At 38.8% G+C, this 19814-nt stretch overlaps 2 protein-coding genes across 10 annotated transcripts in view; one reads left to right on the top strand and one right to left on the bottom strand.

Annotated features, from left to right (window-relative positions):
- Nucleotides 1-419: 419 nt before the first annotated feature.
- ZNF518A (zinc finger protein 518A) lies at nucleotides 420-10404 on the top strand. 5 transcript variants are annotated; one of them, XM_032694415.1, is made up of 3 exons: nucleotides 420-547; nucleotides 2214-2332; nucleotides 4723-10404. In XM_032694415.1, the coding sequence occupies exon 3, from the start codon at nucleotides 4835-4837 to the stop codon at nucleotides 9494-9496; it is 4662 nt and encodes a 1553-aa protein (XP_032550306.1). In that variant the 5' UTR covers nucleotides 420-547; nucleotides 2214-2332; nucleotides 4723-4834; the 3' UTR covers nucleotides 9497-10404. The 5 variants fall into 5 exon arrangements, with proteins under 5 accessions (XP_032550306.1, XP_032550309.1, XP_032550308.1 ...); XM_032694418.1 differs by lacking the exon at nucleotides 420-547 and adding an exon at nucleotides 1045-1064; XM_032694417.1 differs by lacking the exon at nucleotides 420-547 and adding an exon at nucleotides 1089-1158.
- A 1670-nt stretch (nucleotides 10405-12074) lies between these two features.
- BLNK (B cell linker) overlaps nucleotides 12075-19814 on the bottom strand; it is a 102137-nt gene continuing 94397 nt past the window's right edge. For all 5 annotated transcript variants that reach the window (XM_032694422.1, XM_032694421.1, XM_032694423.1 and 2 more), the window contains 3 exons: nucleotides 16905-16988; nucleotides 15740-15895; nucleotides 12075-14512 (listed from right to left, as the gene is read on the bottom strand). In XM_032694422.1, coding sequence (XP_032550313.1) covers nucleotides 14393-14512; nucleotides 15740-15895; nucleotides 16905-16988 — 360 coding nt within the window. In that variant the 3' untranslated portion in view covers nucleotides 12075-14392. The remainder of the gene's footprint in view (nucleotides 14513-15739; nucleotides 15896-16904; nucleotides 16989-19814) is intronic.

Here is a 19814-nt window from a genome sequence, read left to right as displayed (position 1 = left end):
AACTGATCCCATGCACATATATAATGTCCTGGATGCTTTAAGTGCTGACATCTCCTACAGACATCCCCTATATATCCTGCCTACTGTTGTGTCTATGCAGGTCAGCAAACTCATGTCTAGAGTGGGGCACGAAGAGCCCGGGCCAGTTCTTTCCTTTGTGAGGTGCATAAGCTCTCCCTGCCCAGCGCCATGGGCCCAAACACACCCTTGGGCACACGGAAGCGCTGAAACACTCAAGGGAACGATGGGCGGTGCCCTTGGCCGTGCATGTGCCCAAGGCCCAAGGTGGAGGAGAAGGAGGAAGGGGGGAACAGGAAGAGGAAGAGAAAGGGGGAGGAGGAGGAAGGCAGCGGGGTCACTGGGTGCTGGTCCCGCGGGGGCGGTGCCGCCCCGCCCGCCTTGGCCCTCGGCGGCCGCCGTCCGTCGCCTCCAGGTGAACGCGTATCCCTCCGCCGCGGCCGCCCCTCGTCGGGCTCGCACCGCAGTGCCCGGATGGAAACTGTGATGGCCTCCGGCAGCGCCGCGCCGGGCGACGGCGGGACCCGCGGTAACTGCGCGGGAGGCACCGGGCGGGAGCTGGGGGTCCCCGAGCCGTGCGGGAGCGGCGGCCCGGCGCGGCGCCGTGGCGGAGCGGGGCGAGCAGGGGGCACTAGCCGCGGCGGGGCGGGACGCGGCACCATTAAATAGTGCTCCCCGCCGCCCCGCCGGCGGCGGACGGGTCACGGGGCGGTCGGACCGAAGCGGGGGCGCCTCATGCTGGGCTCCCCGTGTTCCTCCGCTGGGCACCGTGTTCCTCCGCCGGGCTCCGCGCGGGGCGGCGCTGCCGCCGGGGCCGCCCGAGGGGCCGCGGGGCTCCCGAGGAGGAGCCGGCGAGCGGAGGGAGGGCCCCGCTCGCCCCCACCGTGTTGTCGGGCAGCGCCCGGCGCTGCGACCGCAGTCACACCCTGAGGCGGTGGCAGCGCGGGGGCTCCGTCCCTGCGCTCCCCGGGCTCCCCGATTCTCGCCCCGGCACCGCCGCTCCCCCGGCAGCCCCGGTCGGGCGGAGGCGGCGGCGGTGCCCGCAGGTGGGCAGGGCTGGCCGGGTGTCCCTGCTCTGTTCCTGAATGGCAAGTTCGCCGAGTGTCTGTCTGTCTCTCTGTGAGCCGTGAGAGTGATCTGGTGATTTGTTATCCTTTTTTTTTTTTTTTTTTTTTTTTTTTTTTTTGCAAGTGCAACGTTGTGCTGTCAGATCGTATCTGACCGCTCCAGCTCTATGGGTTTCTTAAGATCTAGTTCTGTTTAGTCCCTGCATGTGACCAGATCTTGGTAGAGATGAAGGCACCACTCTAAATTTGCAGGCACATAGGATGGGACTAGGCATGGGATGTGCTACAATACAGGCTTTTTTTTCCCCTAAGTAAAATTTAGATAAGTGTAAGTTTTTACAGAAATGTGGAAAATACTGCCTGCCTGGATATGTATTTTGAATTTTATTTGAAATGGAAAAACTGTAAAAGTTACCTAATTTAGCAGTGTCTAACTCCTGTCTGTTGTTTCTCACTTGATCAAAGTATATAGCTAAAACTTCTTCTCTGTGTGCACTTTCTTCAAACAAAATAGACAGATTGAGCATTTTTGGAGAAAGAAAATTGAGGCTTAGAGCCTCAAGTGGTTACTTATGCTTGTGCTTAGTGGTTTGGTTTGGTTTTTTTTAGTGAGACTTAACTGTGGCACGTGCTTATGTATTTTCAATGTTTGTGTTAGTTATATCTGTTTTTAAATCTACTTGCTTATTTCAGATACTGTGAACGTAATATTCTGCCTCCTTCTAGGGGTTTGCAAAACTTTGTAGGAACTTCTAATTAGGTCTTTGCTATAGAATTCATTAATATTTTTTGCTGAAGAAAAGATAAATGCCTTTTGAGTTCAAGTTAAAATTTGATGGACAGAGGCACCAGTTACTTCTTTCTGTCCTGTTTTTAAGTTACCATATGTTTATGCTTATCAAATACAAATACCTGAGATGTAGTGGCAAAACTAAGGTTAAGATAGGCCTTGTTATATTGTATATATACAATATTGATACTGTGTTTGATGGTGTTCCTTGAGAGAGAACATACTACTTATTTTTGTCTTCAATGTATTAAAAATGCACATAATGTAAAATTGTGAGGGATTTGTGCTTTTCAGCTTTCAGTTATGCATTTTAAAATAGCTTTCCTTTTTGTTTTCAGAACTTTTTTTAGTATTTCTCCTGACTGTGGCCTTTTCTGAGTCTTGCATATTTACCTCTTCTGTGTTTGTGGAAAAAACCCAGCTGTTGAAGAATTGAAGTCAAGTCTTTTCCTAACGTGTAAGTCACACTTCTTTGATATTGTACATTTAAAGATCGCTGGGATTTTTTTTAACAGTTGATTGTTTCTGGTAAATATTTTTATTTGTCATGTGGCACCTGCTTGTCCGTAGTTGCATACAACCCACTAATAACAAAGTCAAGTTGTAATTTATAAGGATAATTAGTAAAAGGAGATCTCAGATCGAGTTTGAATATGCCCAACTGGGACTCTGCCAAACGTAAATGTTTTATGCAGTTAGTGAAATTTTGCCTAGTTGAGGACCACATTGGCCCCATGTTAAAAGCCTGTGCCTTGTTCTCTGCAGTATTTTATCCACTTCTGATTTTTATAATGTTAATTGTAAATATACTTCAGGTGTCAGTTTTTGACAGTATAACATTTTAATCTGAATGATGGGCAGCTACTGACAGGATGATGTATTGCATCATGCAACCTGTAATCTTTGTGTTGCATCTGTATTTAAAAAGTTCTTCAAGCAAACAAATCTAAGTTATTTTTAGTTATCTTTTCTTTATGTGGGAGTTCAGCTTGCTCCTGTTCAAATAACAGATTTACTGTTGACAAGGGGACACATTATAACTCATGTTTTGGTGGAAATGGAGTGTAAATGCACATGAGTTGCATCTTCTGAAGGCTCAAAGTAGGGTAGTATCCTATGTATTAATTTCTGGTGTGGAAGGTGGGAAGTGTGTCACTGAGTTAAAAGAAAAATAAAAATCCTGTACTCAGAGTGTATTCATTTGGAAAGATTCCCAATGAGGGATTGTAGATCTCTGTGGCTTGTCAGTTTTTTTGAATGTCAAGTGTATAGTTGAAATCTTGCAGGTCTCATTGCTGGAGAGCACAGTTAAGTGAATTTATTTGATATTGGGTTCTGTGTAAAATGTCAATTCCTGTTTTGCTTATTCAGGAATTGTGCACAAATGCTAATATCTTCTCCAAAAGAATGCAATAAAGCATACACTTAAAAAAAGAAGTGCTTTGCTTTTCTTGCTACATGCTACATGAACATGGACTTGTAAATTTTTCAGTCTCCATTTTCTTTGTCAGGTATTTGCATGTCTAATGCTGCATACTTCCTTCTCATAGGGCTATGGGAAAATATTTGGAAAACGTTAGGACTATTGCTTATGATGGCCGGGAGCTCTAGAAGCAGTCTAGAAGCTCTTCATCACAATGAGGGAGAGGCTGTGATAATTTTTTCAGTTTGAATGTGAATAAATAAGATGATCTAATGAGTTCCAAGTCTGTGTTGCTTCAGGGTGGGCACGGGAGTAGTGGAGAGAGAACCACCGATCAGATTTCAGCTAACAATTTTGTTAGGAAGGAAGAAAGGGACTCTGTGACTTCTGCTGTGGAAAAGTTTTTACTAAAAAGGGTTGTACTAGTGAAGAAACAGTTCTTCCTTTCCACTGTTGCTTTTCAAAATTTAAGTTATTTATGATGCTGTTTCATTTCTGCTGATTCTGTGTCGACATGTGGGAGCGTTGTTCGAGCACAGACCTGAGCTGCTATAAATGATTGGTGCAGCCTGTTGTGGAAACACTGACAGGAAGTCTGTCGTGAGGCAGTGATGCTGACCATACCTCTTTGAGCCTTTTAATCCACAGAGGAGTACTGTTGTCAGTCCTGCACTTGTTCTGGAAAGATTAAATGTGTGGTGAGAAACCTGAGATAACTTTTATCTATTGACTACTTCAGACTTGTGTGGTACTAAAGGTAGGCAGGCATATGAAAAATTCATTGTAGATCAGTGTGGTGGGTTTTTTGGTGTTGGTAAAGGTCATGTCTCCATTAGTGGAGTAGCTCTTTTGTCAGATCGTGATTTTTCTTTGTCTTTGCTTTTTAAGCACAATAGTTAGTTGCTAATAGAGTAGCAGACTTGAGTAATGAAAATATCAAATCCTGCTGAATTTGACTTGTTTTTAGCACTTCAGCTATGTTCAGTTATTGATCCATGTCACAGAGGAGAGTTTATGTTTGCTTGAAATCCCAAATGAGTAATAAATACAATGTTCATTTTAAAAAAGTAGCTCTTGGGATTTCTTATGCTTACAGGGTGGGAAAACCCCAAAATTTGATGGCATGGAATTTCAGTGTTTTCATCTTTCAGTAGATGTTGTTCTTTGAGACTTATTTTTCAAGTTTTATATATATGTTTTTTGAAAACAAACAAACAACAAACCAACAAACAACCCCAATACAAGCAAGCAAACAAAGGTTATTGCTTATTTTTTTGCCTCATCCTCTCCCTTCCCCCCTCCCTCAAACGCTGTTATAAAAATCAACAACTTCCGAGATTGGCACGTATTCATTAATGAATTGTAATGAGTGTTCTAATTGCATTAGTTTTAAAAGTAATACTTTCTTTGTTTTTTAATTGCAGGAGAATGAAATGGGGAAGTTGTAGAGCTTTGACTCAGCGCAGTAGTCTCATTTGCTGCAGAAAGTAAAACTAATCTCAAGAATTCACGTAAAGAAAATTAAAGCCTAAAATCATGTCATCTGAAAAGGAACAGATTTTTTGTGATAAAAAGCAAATTAGTTTCTTAAGTCACAATACTATGAGGAATTGTTCTACAGATACTACTTTGGAAAAAGAACCAGTGAATGATCCTTTAAGTATGAGGATTCAACCAGCAATTTTAGATGTCAATCTTGCTTACGGACTAAAAAATGTGAAAATTGAATTACCCAAGGTGAACATTCCAAATGAAGTATTAATGAAACATGAAGTTGATAGGTTTAGAAAACTCTTTCAGTGTAAGCAGCAAACTGCAAGGAAGTCTTTAAGTCTAGACAAAATAAACGGAAGCAATCCTGATTGTTCAGAGGGAAGCCACTTGCAAAATAAACCAGAAGTGCAATTTGAAAAAGAGTTGAAAACTGCAGCAAAGATACTGAATTTCACTTGTACAAAGTGCAAGGATAACATTAGATACAGCCCAAACGATCTGCAGAAACATTTTCAGCTGTTACACTATGGCGAGTTGCCTTTGTATCCTTGTGAGATGTGCAGCTTCTCAGCGAATGACTTTCAGTCCTTTAAACAGCATCGACGCATCCACCGTAGCACTTTGGTAAAATGTGAGCTCTGTAATGATGAACAGATATACACTTTGTTGGATTTGACAAAACACTTCATATCAAAGCATTGTGTAAATGGTCACTTTCAATGTGAAAAATGTGCGTTTTCTACGCATGATGTGGGCACGTTTGTTCAGCACATTCACAGACATAAAGAGATTCCCTATAAATGTGGAAAATGCCATCAAGAAAACTTTACAGAAGAGGAGCTCCAAAATCATCTTCTTGTTCATACCAGTATGTTTTCCTTTGGTTGTCATTATTGCAGTTACAGCACATCACGGAAAGATTATCTTTTAAAACACATCATAGCTTTACACAGAGATCACTTTATTGCTAAAGAAAAACTGGAAAAGGATAAATATGAAAAAAGAATAGTGAAGACTCCAGCAGGACTAAAGCTTGTGCTGAAAAGGTATAAAATAGGAGCATCCAAAAAAGCACTCTGGAGACGGAAAGAAATAAGCAGCGGAAGTGACAATACTGGAGAAGAAAATGCACAAGTGCTAAGAAGTGTGAATAAAATTCAGACAAATGCTGAGGAGCTGAACCAGTGTATGAGAGACGTGGAAACAAATGAAGAAAAAGATGAAGTTAAGTACACAGAAAAGCGTAATTTCGTGGATGGAATGTTCTCTGCTACTACTGCACAATACAATAAGGCAGATGATGGAACAAGTTACGGACTGGGATTATTGAAAAATGCTGTTCATGGGCCAACAGTGTTGATGGTTAAAAACAATAAAATAGCTGTTCCGGCAAATTACAGCGCTAAATTTATGGGCTTTAAAATGGTAGATGGAAAACAACATATTGTTATAAAATTACTACCTACGAATAAGCAAAATGAGTATTTGTTGGGTCAGAAAGCTGATCCTATTAATGATGGTTCTGCAACTCCTTTGCTACAGACTTCTGATCCCTGTGGTTTGTCTTCAGGTGCTATAGCACATGTAACTGATCAATCAACCTTAAGGAACAATTCTGTTCACCCATTAACCTCCCCTCCGTTTTCTTGTCCTGCACATCATTCAGGAAAAATAAAAGTGGAAAAACAAAATAACTCCATATTGTATGGTAGGAGTGTTTCTGAAACTGTAGCACCTTCTAATATAGCTGTAGGAAAAAGTTCAAATTATTTGCCAATGAAGTTGGGCTCAGCTGTACCTCCATGTGACAAGGTAACAAAAGCTGGAACTCCAAACAGTGTCTCATGGGGAAACTTTAGCCCTTCAAGTCATCCTCAGGTATTACCACCCGCTATGACAAATACACTTCATTGTGACCCTATAAAAATGCCCTTTTTTCCTGAACTGAAAATACAAAATGGTGGCCTGAATAATAGTAATGGAACTAGTAATCTCTATTATTCAACTTCAGTGGATTCTTCTAAGGAAGGGTTGTTGTCTTTTCACAACTATTCCAAAGTGGACTCTTTGGATAATCCATGTAGCATTCGGATGTCAACAGATGACAGACACAAAGAATTTGTATCTAGCAAAACTGTTTCTTTTCAAAACAGTGGAAGTGAATCTGCATCTTCATATTCAGAGTCGATGAGAGGCTTAAAAGCAGAGAAAGTTGTGTCAGCTCGATCAAATATTGATAAAACTTACAAACACATAAACACTAAAAATAACTCTGTGTCTTTTAAAAGCCAGTCTAAACGTGGTGTTGACAGTGAGTGTTTTATGGAGGACCAGCATCATGGCCAGCAGTATTTGGACACTACCATAGGTCAAGGCTTTCAGAACGTAGCTGAGAAATTCCAAGAAAATGCCTCTGATTGTGTGAACTCTTTCTTAATGCCTAAAATCACATCTGTTTTCTCATTGCAAAGTGAACAAGCAGCTAATTATTTATCGCCTGAAATAAAACAGATACTGCAAGATGTGTTAAAAGTGAAAACTTCTCAGCAAGAGTTCCACAGCAAGACAAATAACTCTGTAAAACTTCATTCTGACAAGCTGCTTTCTGGTCATGAGGCCAGGAATACAGCCTTCATGCATTTAAAAAGCTCTGCAACTGCATGTGGTTTTCAGAGGCCTCCTTCTAATGTAGACTTTCATTTATATAAGAGAGAGTTGAACACAAGATGTAGCACAAATGAAGGCACACATTGTGGGAGAGAAAGACAGACATCCAGAACATCATTTGATTCACAGGATGTGGACAAATTATCCATAACTCCGGGTGCTGGTACATTGCTAAAAACTTGTACAGATTCAGTCTTAACACAGCAGTTAGTAAAAGAGAAAGTACTGTCTGCAGCTCAAAATCCCAGCAGCTTTTCGCCAGTTTTACCTGTTCTTCAGGAACAGAAGAAAACCCTTTTCTTTAAGTCTCTTCCATCAGGATTTTTTGTTCCTTTGCACCTTGCTAACCAGCCTGGACAACAGGTGGCTTCAGGAAAATTTTTTCCATCAACCAGTTCATCAGATGGGCACGTGACTAAAGGTGTACCTGCATCTTTTGTTTCAAATAAGGGACCTGGAATGATTTTGACTTTTAGCAGAACAGTTGGAACAGTTGCAAGTGCCGCTAATGATAGTTCTCAGGTTTTAGGGGGAATTACATCCAGAGAAGTCGGTAAAATAACCATATCAACTTCAAAAATGAAGGGGGAAAATGACAGTTTTGGAAATGTAAGAAGTTCCTGTAATAGGGAAGCAAGTAGTACAGCACATGGTTCGTTGACTAGCATGCCATTCAGAGGACCTCCTGTAACTACAAATGCATTGGAGTCATCTGTGAAAGGAATTTCTTCTGTGAAAGTGTTATCAGAGCATCGGGACGCTGTCTTTGGTTCTTTGGAGTCAGTAAACCAACAGGAAATTAAACAGGAACAAGATGTTTATGCACTTTTGCCTGATGGACAGCAGGGAGCTTTTCTGAAATGTACGACACCAAACAAGCCTGTAGTTCATAAACCAATTTTTTTTCAGGATAATGCTCATTATCAAAATTGTCAACCAAAGAAAACTAGAGCCATGCAACAACAGCTTTTGCCGAAAATGAAACCTACTTCACATACACTGGCTGATACCTCTCAGTCAGTGAGCAACTCAGTGCCCTCACTACAGGCAGATAACTTGCAGTTCCTTACTCCTGCACTAGCACAGAAACAAACTAATCTTAGTTTTAATAATGCCTTAATCTTACCAGGTGGGTTAATGCCAGCAAATGCCTCTTCGGCAAGCTCTAATCCAGCATGTTGTGTTCCTCCCGTAGAACCTGTTTATTCTACTAAATCTGCAGGGACACGATTGCAAAAAGGTTCTATTGAGAGTACACAAGTAATAACTGCTAACAACAGGAATAACTTTGGTTGTCAGAAGTCAACATGGAGCACCCAAACCAGAACTGCAAAAGTAAAACCTCGCTTAAAACAAACGCGGTCTAAAAGTTCAGAAACTCGAGGTGTGCAAAGAAATAAGAATTTCAAACGTAAAAGGAAGGCTAGTTGCCCAGAACCTCCAAGAAAGAAAGCAATGTTGCACAGAAAGTGTAAGGAAAAGAGTCAAGCTGCAGTTTTTAGTGAATCAGGTAGCCCTTACAAACAAAGGGCGTCAAAAAAAACTGTGAGGACTTTGAAATTACTTCCTTTTAATTCTAATCAGCTTGTAAAATGCCCTCGGAGAAACCAACCAGTTGTTGTGCTTAACCATCCTGATGTAGATGTTCCAGAAGTTGTAAATGTAATGAAAACTATTGCTAAATTTAAGGGACATGTTCTTAAGGTTTCATTGTCAAAAAGAACTATTGAAGCGCTTCTGCAGCCAGCCTTCTGCAATCCTTTGGATGGAACTACTGATGATTTTTCTCAAAAAAGATACAGGACCATAAAACCTATTAGCCCTGTAAAAGAAAGATTTGTCTTAAAATTGACACTGAAAAAGACTAGCAAGAACAATTACCAGATTGTGAAAACTACCTCTAATAATACCTTGAAAGCTAAGTTTAGCTGCTGGTTTTGTGGTAGAATATTTGACAATCAGGATAATTGGGTAGGACATGGACAGAGACATCTGATGGAGGCCACTCGAGATTGGAATTCGTTAATGGAAGGATGACTGGTGAAGAGAATAAAACTTAAATACCGTGCATTAAAGTTTTTCAAAAAATATTCAATTGAATTAGGATACACAAGTGATTTGATTTTTATGTCAGTATTGTAACTGAAGTTCAAAAATGATGAAAAGTGCTTGTGTTTTCAAAGAAAGAGCATATTCCCTATTGGCATCAGCTTTGAGAAAGATCAAGGAACTTTGTGGTTTAAATAACTTGTAACTAACTGCAAATACAATTCCATAAAAAGATATATTATTTTTTATTACTACTATTATGTGCTATATTTTTATTCTATAGAATGAATCTTCAGGGCTTTTGTTCTGTACATATTTAAAAATCTCTAAACATGTAAATATTTTTATACTTTTCAGTTACTTGGTATAATTCTTGCACAGAAATTACACCCCATCCCCCATTTTTCAGTTCTGTGCATGCACTACTAAAACCAATTTTTAAAATCTTTTCAAATACACGCAGTTGTTATCCTGGGATTTCTGTTATTTTCACTTATTAGCTCTTGATTTTGTTTTTCAGGGATTGAACACTATTGTTAGCAAGTGCCTCAAAGATGTGAAGCAGTTTACATAATGTCAACTGTGTAACTATGGGTCTGTATAGGGCCATTCCCCCAACAGTTTCATTTAAACAAAGCCATATGTGAATGCTTTAAGCTATATTGCTATGCACATGACACTTGTACTATTTCTGTGCAGTTTGTCTACTTTCTTAGTGAAGTATTTTTCATATAAATTAATAAAATGTTACGTTTGTGTTAATACGGTGAGTCAGAATAAAGTCGATTGAAAATATACAGTATATATATTCATAATGTATATGGTGTTAAAGAATGGTGAACATTCCTAATCTGTATTGACTTTGTCACTATTAAATTTGCTACAACTTGTGTTTACAGAAGATGACCCTGAGCATTTATAGAAAATATTCCTGTCTTGCTATGTCTGCCACAAATCCAGTATCGGGAAGTGCAAAGCACAATTTCAGGCCTGTAACTGCATTATAGTTTTGTCCCAGGTGGATGTAATTTGTTTTCTGCTATTGGTTATTCAGATACACTGCCTTTTAGGGTACCAGGGGTTTGGCAAGACCAAGGCTTGTATCACATTTCCTTCATTTTACCAGCCAGTAGGGTAATGTTCTTAGGTGCCTCCTGGCTTCCTACTTAGGCTTTTTGGGATAATGATGAAGAGAGAATATGCTTCACATTTTTTAATGTTTATGTGAGGGTATGTAAACAGAAGTCTATATCCATAGTGACTGAGAGTCCACAGATGAAGGTTCTTATTATCCACAGTAATTATGTGTAGAGGCTTTGTCCTTCAGATTGTTAATGAAGCAGGAGGCTAGAACATCCAGACCTTTTGCCCAAGTATGGGAGGATTACATCTTAGGTGTGCAAATCAGCTTCCCGAAGTACTGATGGAAAAACTTCCAAAATTGAATACTGGGCTTGGAGAGGACTGGGGTATTTAAATCTTGGGGATTTTAGATTGTACACAAGCCCAGGTAGTTCTCTGTGACTGTTTCCATAAGGTGAAAATGAAGATTGCCTTGCTACCAATGAAACAGTTTGAAATCTTTCATGGATGTCACAGGCATGTCCACTAACCTGAATTCAGCTTCTGTTTTAAAAAGTGTTTAAATGATTTAAAAAAAAAATTACTTCAGTGGCTAGATAAGTTTTTCTTTCTTTATGTGTCTGTTGGTAGGAAGATGCCCACTCGCTTGAAGCTGGTGAGTTATGTATGGGAGTCAACTGAAGCAGTCAAGGCAGCATAGTTTGGGTGAATTACAAGTTGGTGTGTGTTGGTATTACATACAGTTGGTGTGTGTTTTGTATCAAAATAGGATCATTTTGTGCTGGGTTTGAGCTCTGATGATAATTTGGCTAGGAACTTTGAAGACAAAAGTGTAGTGGTGAGGAAGTATGTTGGAAAGAAATGGGATTGGGAAAGGACAAAAACACGTTAAGCTTCTTTGAGTAGAAGGATCGAGCTCTTGTCATTTTACTCTCCTATAAACCCTGAAACTGAACCTCTAAATTTTGGATATTGCCTTTGCCTTCTTTGGCAAAAATATCTGTGAATTTTTTGCTAAACCTACTTGGTGCCACTTCAGCAAGGATGACCAGTTTTTGTTAACAATTACTTAGCATCAAGATTGAAGTTCTAATGTAGAATAGGAGAATTTCTCTATATTTACAAATCATGAGAGTGACAATTATCACTGGAATTTTTTTCTCACTGGCTTGTTTTCCTATGAATTGAGTAACCTTATGTGGTACTGTGAAAAAGAACACTGTAAAACTAGGAAATGTTGAAATAAGGTTGCTTTATACAATCTTAGTTCACTGTTGTATCACTTTATCCATGGACATCCATCTCATTCATTCTGTAATGGCTGCTCAATCCACAGCACTGGGATTTCTAATATACCATACTTCATCCTGAGGGCCAATTTATTTTATGTCCAGAATCTAGGAAACGTTCCTTTCTTCTTGTATAAAACACTGAGTATAGTAAAATAGGTGATCCCATACTGGTGGGTTTGATGGTTTAGGGGTTTTTTTCCCCTGTAGAGCCTTATTTTGTGCCTAAGATGTTCTCAGGCTGAACGGATTATTTTGTGGAAGGTGGTATTGCCTATCAACTCCTTGCCTAGTTTTGTTGTCAAAACTATAAGGTACCCCTGTAATCATGTAGAACAGGATAAAAGAAAAAAGGTTTTGAGAGTGAATGTAACTGCACCTTTGCCTAGAGCATACTTGTTATTTGTAAGTCAGTAACAATGTTACATGTAGTGCTGAGCACTTAGAGCCCATAGACAGGAGCAGCAGTGCTTTAAAGTGCTCAGCAGTGCTAATTACCTTAAAAAATAGATACTTAATCTCTCATATGCAAGTCTGTACCTACACTTGAATTTCACTTGTTCATATCTTTTTCCCCCCTACAGTTCTAGAATGATGGTGGTACTACACACTTAACTCAGAAGGCAGTCTTTGAAGAAGTTAGACATTTGTGAGGAGCAACATAGAAAGGTTAGCAGGCAGACAGTTTTGTTAGTACAAAGTTTAAATACTGTGTGATACATGAGTGAATAGACAAGGACTCTACTTAAGTAATTTTGAGTGGCTGCTTTTTCACAGAGTACTTTCCATTGTGAGTAAGCTTTTAAGGTGATGCTTAAAGTAGCTCAATAATATGAGTACACATATAGAAGGAATAAATTAAACTTGCAGGAACTGCTAACTTTTGTTAATTTTGAGACCTTGACTTGGCAGTCTTAATGCTCTAAACATTACACAGGTATTCAGTATAATATTATTGTAACACTAATATCAACTGAGCGATGTACTAAACATAGCATTTATGTAGTAATGTGAACAGACTGTCATAGCCAGGCTTGTGTAAAGTCTGTATACATTGTTTTTTACTTGCCAGTGTATTACTTGCTTTACATCTGGGCTAAGTATTGCCTGGGTTGCAGAGGGAAGACACTGAGATGCTGAACATCATACTAGCATGCAGTTCTTTCTAGAAGACAGGTGCATTACTTGTAGAAGTAACCGATCAAAGGCACAAGAAAGTAGTTGCAGAATACAGCTACAATATGGCTCTAAGTGACTTGCTGGGACTTTACAAGTCTTGACTCAATTTTGCCTTAAATGCCTTGCAGATAATCCTAGAAAACACTGCCTAACCTGGAACAAAAAGAACAAAACGTGAGTATAAAGTGACAGTTTTGGAAAATACTTTTAAGATGGATGAGTTTTCAGGTCCAGTGAAATTAAACATATCTAGAACTAATTAACAACTGTTCCTAAAAGTTTTTCATTGACGCAATTTATACATTCATCAAATTAATTTTTACCCCTTGAACATTGTGCAAATTTACTTGCTTCACACAATAATACAATAAGTAAAGCATGGTGGTAGAACAGGCCTGAAAAAGCGAGTGTGTTTTTGTGTGTGTGTCCATAAACAATAATTCTGCAAGAACTGAGTGGTTAATTACTTTAGCAATGAAGCAGTGCACTTGAGTCACCAACAGTAGGTAATTTGAAGACAAAAGATTTGAGAGCCATTAAGCCAAATATATAATACATGCAAAAGCTGTAAAAAGGGATGGTTTTCGTAACAACTTGTGAAGGAGCACATACAAATATATACATTAAAACATCAACAATAGTGAATTGATGCTTTCTTGCTGGAAAGATACCAAGAGATGAAATCCAGCAATGTCTATGCAGTACTGACTTTACAATATTTTTTATTTTATTTGCACATTTGAAAATATAAACAAAAATATCAGTGAAACAGGGTAAAGCTGAGGGAAAGGACAACACATGTCCATTAATCTGTAACATTCAGGCACCTCTGCTGCCACTGATCACATAAAATACAGTCCTATTTTCAACTTGTGCACGGTGGTACATTAGGTCGATTTGGTCTAGTTTCTGGGGCTGTGCACTTTACAAAGAAATTGCTGAAAGCAGTGATCTGTGGTAAACAAATTGAAAAAGCAGTGAGTATTCTTGTTTTCAAAATGAAAATGTCCCACAGGATATCTGTCCTTAAATAGCAGTCAAAGGACCAGGCTGTGATATGCAGTTGTTCTTCACTTGACTTTGGATACCTGTGTTGTCCCAGATGGAAATCACAGATGAGAGTACATCTGCTTTGGCTTCTTGTGTTAAATGTGAACACTTTTCTGATAAAAGTGATGTGGGGTTGAACTCTATGAACTGCATCTCTTACTACTCAGTAGGTGCTCTTAAAGTTTTCCATTATTTTGGATTTTCTTCTTTTAATACCTTGTCCATGTCTTCAGATGTTGAAAGAAATGATTAAAGAAGACTTCATTTTAGCAGTTCAGTTTGATTAAGAAACTCTTACAATGTGTTTCAGTTTTGTTGAGTCTTTTGTGTTGTTTTGGCTGTCAATTAGAACCAGGGAGGTGCGCTGATGATTCTCTACTATTTCAGCAACACTGTCAAAGCGCTGGATAAAGAAAACAAAAAATAATTAGTGCTGGCTTCCTTTAATGCTTTTTTATCTTTGTTTCTCACATCACTGAAGAGGGCTAAGCTATGACTATTACCAAGTGAGACGCTCTACCTTTAAGTAAGAGCACTGATCCTGCTTTAATTCTGATTCTAGTAATAAACACATTAAATTTGGACCATGGAAGATATTATGGCCACTAGCTGTCTCATCCTTTCCATTTGTGATTGTCACCTGTACAGACTGAACCACAGAGTTTGTTACAGGCCACAGTAAACTGACATTGCTTTGATTTTACCTCAGTGTGTACTAGGCTGCAGACTGGCAGTTTGGAAGCTGCGTAGATGTGATTCAGACACCTCAGAGGGAAGGCTATCTCCAGGATTAACATGGTACAGACAGCCATCAATGAGAACTGTTCTAGTCATGCAGTTGTAATGTTTGTCACAGTAAATTAATATCCAGAATCTGCTAAATCTGTTGCTTTTCCTTTTGGTCTTTAGTCAAATACAGATTTTGGAGTATTTATTTATCCTGAGATAATTTTTGACCCTTTATTGAAGGCCAGGTGAGCTCCAGGCTATTATTTATTCTGTAATCTCAAAACCATTGCCTGGGATGCAGATAATTAGGCTAAGGTGAGCTTACTTTCACATTACTGAAAAGCCTACTCTGTGCAGCAATAACGAACTGTTTTTATTGGTATTTGGGTTCCACGTTTCTGTTTTCCTGTCAGAACAGTTACCTGTGTGGTATAATAGCCAAGCAGCGATTTTTTTAATTCTAGAACTAGAGTTTAACGTTTTCTTTATGTGAAAACAGTATTAAAAGTAATGTCAGCCTCATTTTTGATTGCGTGTTGGGGGTTTTCTTGAGTGTGGCTGTTCTTTTAAAATTTTCCAAGAAACTTAACTAGAGCCTTAGGTAGAAGGTAAATGGAAGACTGTAAATAGTCAGAAAATCTATCTAGCAGCTGTAGCTCTGATCCTGTTAACTTTTTTCAAAACCGTTCTACAAGTATGTTTTAAACTTGATCTGTGGTTTTAATTATAGTATGCAGGAGCTGACATAACACTGGTTTCTCTAGCTTGACAGATCAGTCATTATAAAGGGTATACTTTTATCTTGTTACATGAAGAATCTTGCTGCAATATATCTTAATCTTTTCTTATTATCTCTTCTTATAACTGAAAACTTCAGAAAAACACCCCCTCATCATCTCACCTCTTCACCACTTTTTTCTCTGCCCAGTGCATATTGTCTTGTTGATTCAATAAATCGTATAGGAATGTTGTATACTCTTCTGTTGTAAAACACAACCAGTGTGTATGGTTGCTGTGAGTCCTGTCCAGAACTCTTTCTTATTAGAAAAGATCCATCCTGAAGAAAGAAAAGTAAATATTTGGCTTATTTTTTCAAATAACTTAGTTTGGTTTTAACTTAATATTTTAATTTATATTGGCATTAAACTCTTTTCTCCTATTAGAAAAACTGTACAGCGGCAGATGAGAAGTAGCATGTATTCCTGCTGTCTAACAGTAGCGTACAAAGGTGTCATTTAAGAATCACCTTTGCTGCTGCTTGTTCTCTCTCTCTCAACCAGAGAGAAAAAGAAGAAATAAATACACAGTGGCAGCCATCTCTCGGGGTCCACAGATTATTAGGAAATAAAGTTACTATCAGTGGCAGTAAGTAGGCAAGAAAGCAGTGAGAGGTGGAGATACTGTTTCTCCAGAGCTGTAAAAAGCACTCTCAAAGTCAAGCACCTGCACTAGTTACACTGTAGCCCTGTGCTCACTAGCAAGCAGTAACCTCTGTTTGGTGATAAACCCCCAGCTCTGCCACTTCATCTTGCTTTGTGGAGTTAGGCAAGTGTGGGATCGTAGCTGATGCTGAGGATGCCACTCTACATGCTACTGTTCCCTCCAGGGACACTGGCTTTTGTATGCAGAATAGTTGAGAGAACTCAAATTCTCTAAGTACCTAAATGCACAGTGTTGATATTTCAAAATGCATGGCAACCTCAGCTTTTCCAAAGAGAAGCTGTTTTCACACGAGCCACTGGACAGTGGTGGAGGTCACTTAAAAGTCACGGGGCTTTGCATTTCTTTAAGGGATGCTCGTGAGCTACCAGGTCTTCCTCAGCTCTCTAGTCTGTAATAGTTTTCTCTGCAAGGCTCCCCTTATTGAGTTACACTGATGCAACTTTGTCTTGTAATGGAAACCACAGTTAAATAGTTTCACCACAATAATTTCAGATTTGATATTTGGTATTCTGACTTATTCAGAATACAAGTGATGTTCTTAGAATATTTCTGATTGTCTTTTGATCTTTTTTATTTGAAGGTTTTTTCTTTCATAAACCAGACATTTTTTAAAAGTGACTTACCTTGTTTGATCGGTACAATGCATCTTCTGCCATTTTCCTATCACAGGTAGCAGCATACCATGCTTTACTGTGAACACCAGCATCCTAGAAGAGAGAAACAGTGTTTTACCTGTAAAATAATGATGGTAATGAATATGGCCTGTAGGGGAGTTACTACTAAATAACGACAGCTGTGAAGAACTAAAATGCAGAAAACAGAGTTGAGAAAAGTCTTTGCCATGAGCTCACTGTTTTAGTTGGATAGAGATAGGACAAAGAAAAACTGGAGTGTCAAAGCAGTGGTAATAGGTGTGTGATAGAAGGCTGGTAAATGACGAAAAAGGAGTACTCTGAGGAAAGCAGTCAGGTTCAACTGGAGGACAGTTTGGTATTTTTGAAGAAGAAAGCTATTCTAATCGAATTTAAAGAGGGTATCCAAGAAATGTTGAGGAATAAATAGACTGTCAACAATTTAAATGCTGCTCAGCTGTGGGCTAATGAGGTGTTCATATTTGGTAGGCATCTTTGGAAATGATGTTTCCTGTATACTTAATGCTACTTGTGAACACTATCATGATTGTTTCCACCTGGATATCATGAAGGTTGGATAAGTGCATATTTTGCTCTTTTTGTTGTTATTAATAAGGACAAATGAATGGAGTCCTTACAAAATTTAGTAATAATTAATGTCTTTCCTTTAATAGTATAGCAATTCAGCCCACAGTGCTTTCACCCAAGACATGGATTCAGTTCTGGTTCTCTGTCGGATTGAGCCTGAATGTATCCTTACATTTGAAGTAGTGCTCTTTATCTAAAAGGCATAAAACTATGTTTACCTGTGGAGACTGATTATATCTGTGACCAAATAGAAGAGCGGCTTATATTTTATAACATATTTCTGTTATAAAATATTCCTCATTTCTGTATGTTATCCCCTGTAATCACCAAGATTATCTGCCTTCTCTCCATTCTGTTAAATGCTTGGCAGTGTGCTGTACAGCAGATGAACTTAACCCTTAACCTATTCTTCCAGTGGGAAACATGGGACAAAGGACTACATGAGTGTGGGCATAGGTGCAGATCTAAAGGTACACGGTAGAAAGACTGACACCCTAAAAATTTGTGAATTCTATTTTAGAAGATAGAAGCTCTCATAGCAAAAGAAGTACAAAGATAAAAAGATGTGAGGAGGTGATGGCAGTTGGGAGTGGTACAAGAGTAGAATTTGAGTGAGAGAAGTAATGGTAGAAAACTGGGTAGTAAAATGACGCAGGAATGAGCATACATTTGGGGAACAGGAGTGGAGTTTAGGGGAAAGATATGGAGGATTTTAGAGAATTTTGAAAAGGAAGGACAGGATGAGGGATTAGAAGCAACATGAGACCTATGCATTATCAGACTTCAAGAGCTAGAAGATAAATTAGTAGGTTATCAAACCAGCAGTCATGAAAAGTGAGCTCTTGCTGAGGAGGTTGACGTAAAATCTCGCTCTGAGTGGAAAGGCTATAGAAATAATGCTAAGAGTATTTCCTAACAAATACATCTGGGTATTAACCTTTCTGGTTATTTGAACAGTTTTGCTCCACCTTTACAGTAACAAGCTTAATGAGAAAATTAATTTTCACACAAGCTTTGTCACCTCTGGACAAAACAGATTAAAGCTGAAGTTGCACATTATGGCTGAGCTGGTCTAGCTGGATTATTGCTGCCAAAAAGGGAATGTCTTGGCTTCCTTTGTGCTCATTTTGTTGCTCATCTGATCCCATGGTGAGATAATTGACTTTATTAATCTTGCATGAAAAAAAAAATCTGTTTCCCTTTTTGTTTTGCCTTGTTTTGTGTTTGACTGCCAGGTTGGTTTTCTGTGAGTTTAATGACTTGGCTCAGGCCACTGCAGGATCAGAAATGAACTCCAGAGAAGTCTGTGGCTGGGAGGGGAGTTGACAGTACAAGGGAGCATTGCACTAAATTCTTAAGAGTGGCTCAAGCCATAACGTATAACTTTATCTTCAAAGTTCTTTCATGTATTTCTTCAGTCACACTATTAATTGGAAAAAGAAAGGATGAGAAGAATTGCAAGTATGAAAGACACTTGTCCATGTAGGGAATGATTCCAGCAAACAAATCTTTTGTTTAACAAAACAAGGAGTCAACTACCCCCAGACTTTTCTGCTACCACTATCTGTAGCCTATAAAGAAGAAGCAGACAGCTGCTGTCAAAGTTTGGATGGGAACCAAACATATAGTGAGCCTCATGGCAATGAATGACATCTGCGAGCACCTGTATTGTGCAGGATGCTACAGCAAATTATACCACTGTACATAATTGGTGGAAAAATAACATTAACAGCTAATTTTTTTTAATTTATTTATTTTTTTTTTACAAAATGGATGATTTATTAAGCTTTGGTTTTGCCCATAGCTGTTACATAAAAACTACAAATGTAATTGCTACAAGCTGTTTATTTAGAGTCTGCTGGATTGTTTATTTGAAAGTTATTTTTATAATAAATATCCAGTATGACATACAGTTAAAATTTTTCCAGAACTTGAAATCCTTTGTGTTCTTCACTGTTGTATTATCTTTGTCATGTCAGGTTTTAAAACATTTAATGTCTCTGGCTGTGCACAATAGAGCCTTTGTTTTACACTCACCAGAACTACTTCTACCTTGTTTGTGACTACTAAGCTAGTAAGAATGACTTCCTGCATTTTGTAGTCTTCCTTCATCCAAAATGAGAGTAAGGCAAATAGTACTGAAATGAAAATAACTTTGCATTTGCTTAGATTATTCAAGGATTAATGTTGAAACAAAACACATAAAAGAAGAATTGGCCAGAAAACTGACAGCATTAACTGTAATGAGAAGAGATCTGTTTAAAGGAACAGAAAGGAGCAGGACTTGGGAGAGACTAAAACAAATGGGGGGGG

Source organism: Chiroxiphia lanceolata, chromosome 8, assembly GCF_009829145.1.
Source record: "Chiroxiphia lanceolata isolate bChiLan1 chromosome 8, bChiLan1.pri, whole genome shotgun sequence".
NCBI lineage: Eukaryota > Metazoa > Chordata > Aves > Passeriformes > Pipridae > Chiroxiphia > Chiroxiphia lanceolata.
Note: the sequence above shows the minus strand (reverse complement) of the source record. Positions and strands in the feature narration are given on the sequence as shown.

Excerpts from the sequence above, each read along its gene's own strand:
- ZNF518A (XM_032694415.1), top strand. The coding sequence starts at position 4,835 with ATGTCATCTGAAAAGGAACAGATTTTTTGTGATAAAAAGCAAATTAGT.